The sequence below is a fragment of the Habropoda laboriosa genome, unplaced genomic scaffold, assembly GCF_001263275.1.
Source record: "Habropoda laboriosa isolate 0110345459 unplaced genomic scaffold, ASM126327v1 scaffold111, whole genome shotgun sequence".
Classification (NCBI taxonomy): Eukaryota; Metazoa; Arthropoda; class Insecta; order Hymenoptera; family Apidae; genus Habropoda; species Habropoda laboriosa.
In genome coordinates, this window is record NW_017100293.1 from 1,294,527 (window position 1) to 1,295,560 (window position 1,034).

Genomic DNA, 1,034 nt, shown 5'->3' on the forward strand with positions numbered 1-1,034 from the left:
TAGGGAGGCCTGGCTGAAAGACACGATCGGCCAATGCCAGAACCGTCGTCGTCGTTCTGTTGGTCTCAGTCGGTGCCTGGTCTCTTGACCTGCTTGCACGACCGCCACAAAACGATTGGCATTTTTACCACCACCACCCCCCTTTTATTCCCTCGCCACCGCCATGTTTCGCATATTTTCTATCCTGAATTATACGCTACCTAGTACCACCCTCCAACTTTGATCGCGTCGCGAGACCCATAAACCGTCGTCTTCTCCACCGGAAAGTACCTTTTCTTCTTTACTAGAATTACACTCTTCGTTCCTTTTTCTCCCGTGACAAAAAACTCACACTTCTATGAGATTTTCTTCGCGACTGTGCGAACACAGAAATGGCAACAGCCGACGGGCCGACGGATTTTCGACTGGAGTACATCGGAGGTTTCGTGCAAAAGTCGCTGAAACTGAAGCCGGAAAAATGGGCCAGGTTGCTGCTCACCGAGGAATACAGAAACTCTGTGTTGGATTTCCTGGATAATCCTCTGCCAGCCGCGTTGTTCGTTGTCCTCACGCCGAACGCACAATTGGTCGCTTCCTCGTCTTTTCCCATACCTTGTCAGAGGACCAAAGGTGAGTACGACAAAGGGAATTTTTCTGTTTACTCAAGCTGAAGGTTACTTTCTGGATTTTTTACGCAGGCATATTTGCTGTGAAGGTGAGACAGACACCGTTGTCCAAGGAGAAGGAAGCTTGTTCTTCTATGCTAATACTGGGAGATCTTTCATCGAGAATCGTCGATCAGTTGGCTACTTTGGTGGATAACGTGTTTGCTCCTCTTCTGAGCAAATCGGAGAATCACAAGGATCTGCCTGACGTCGCTCTTCAGGATATTTCTAGACATGTGCATGCTCTTCGTGGTACTTTGTACCAAGTAAAGTTCATTTTTAGACATTTCTGTGGGAGAAGGAGTAGTTTGAATGGATTGAGGATTTTTTTAGTTTTCTTTGATGTCTTCGATTGATGTACCAGGTGAAAGGACAGGTGAACGGAAGGAC

At 47.2% G+C, this 1,034-nt stretch overlaps 1 protein-coding gene across 1 annotated transcript in view; it reads left to right on the forward strand.

Annotated features, from left to right (window-relative positions):
* Positions 1 to 371: 371 nt before the first annotated feature.
* The window catches only part of LOC108573842 (dynein beta chain, ciliary-like), a 25,279-nt gene continuing 24,616 nt past the window's right edge, over positions 372 to 1,034 (forward strand). Inside the window, 3 exon segments of the mRNA XM_017936319.1 lie at positions 372 to 609; positions 678 to 910; positions 1,009 to 1,034. Of these exon segments, the coding sequence (XP_017791808.1) occupies positions 372 to 609; positions 678 to 910; positions 1,009 to 1,034 (497 nt within the window).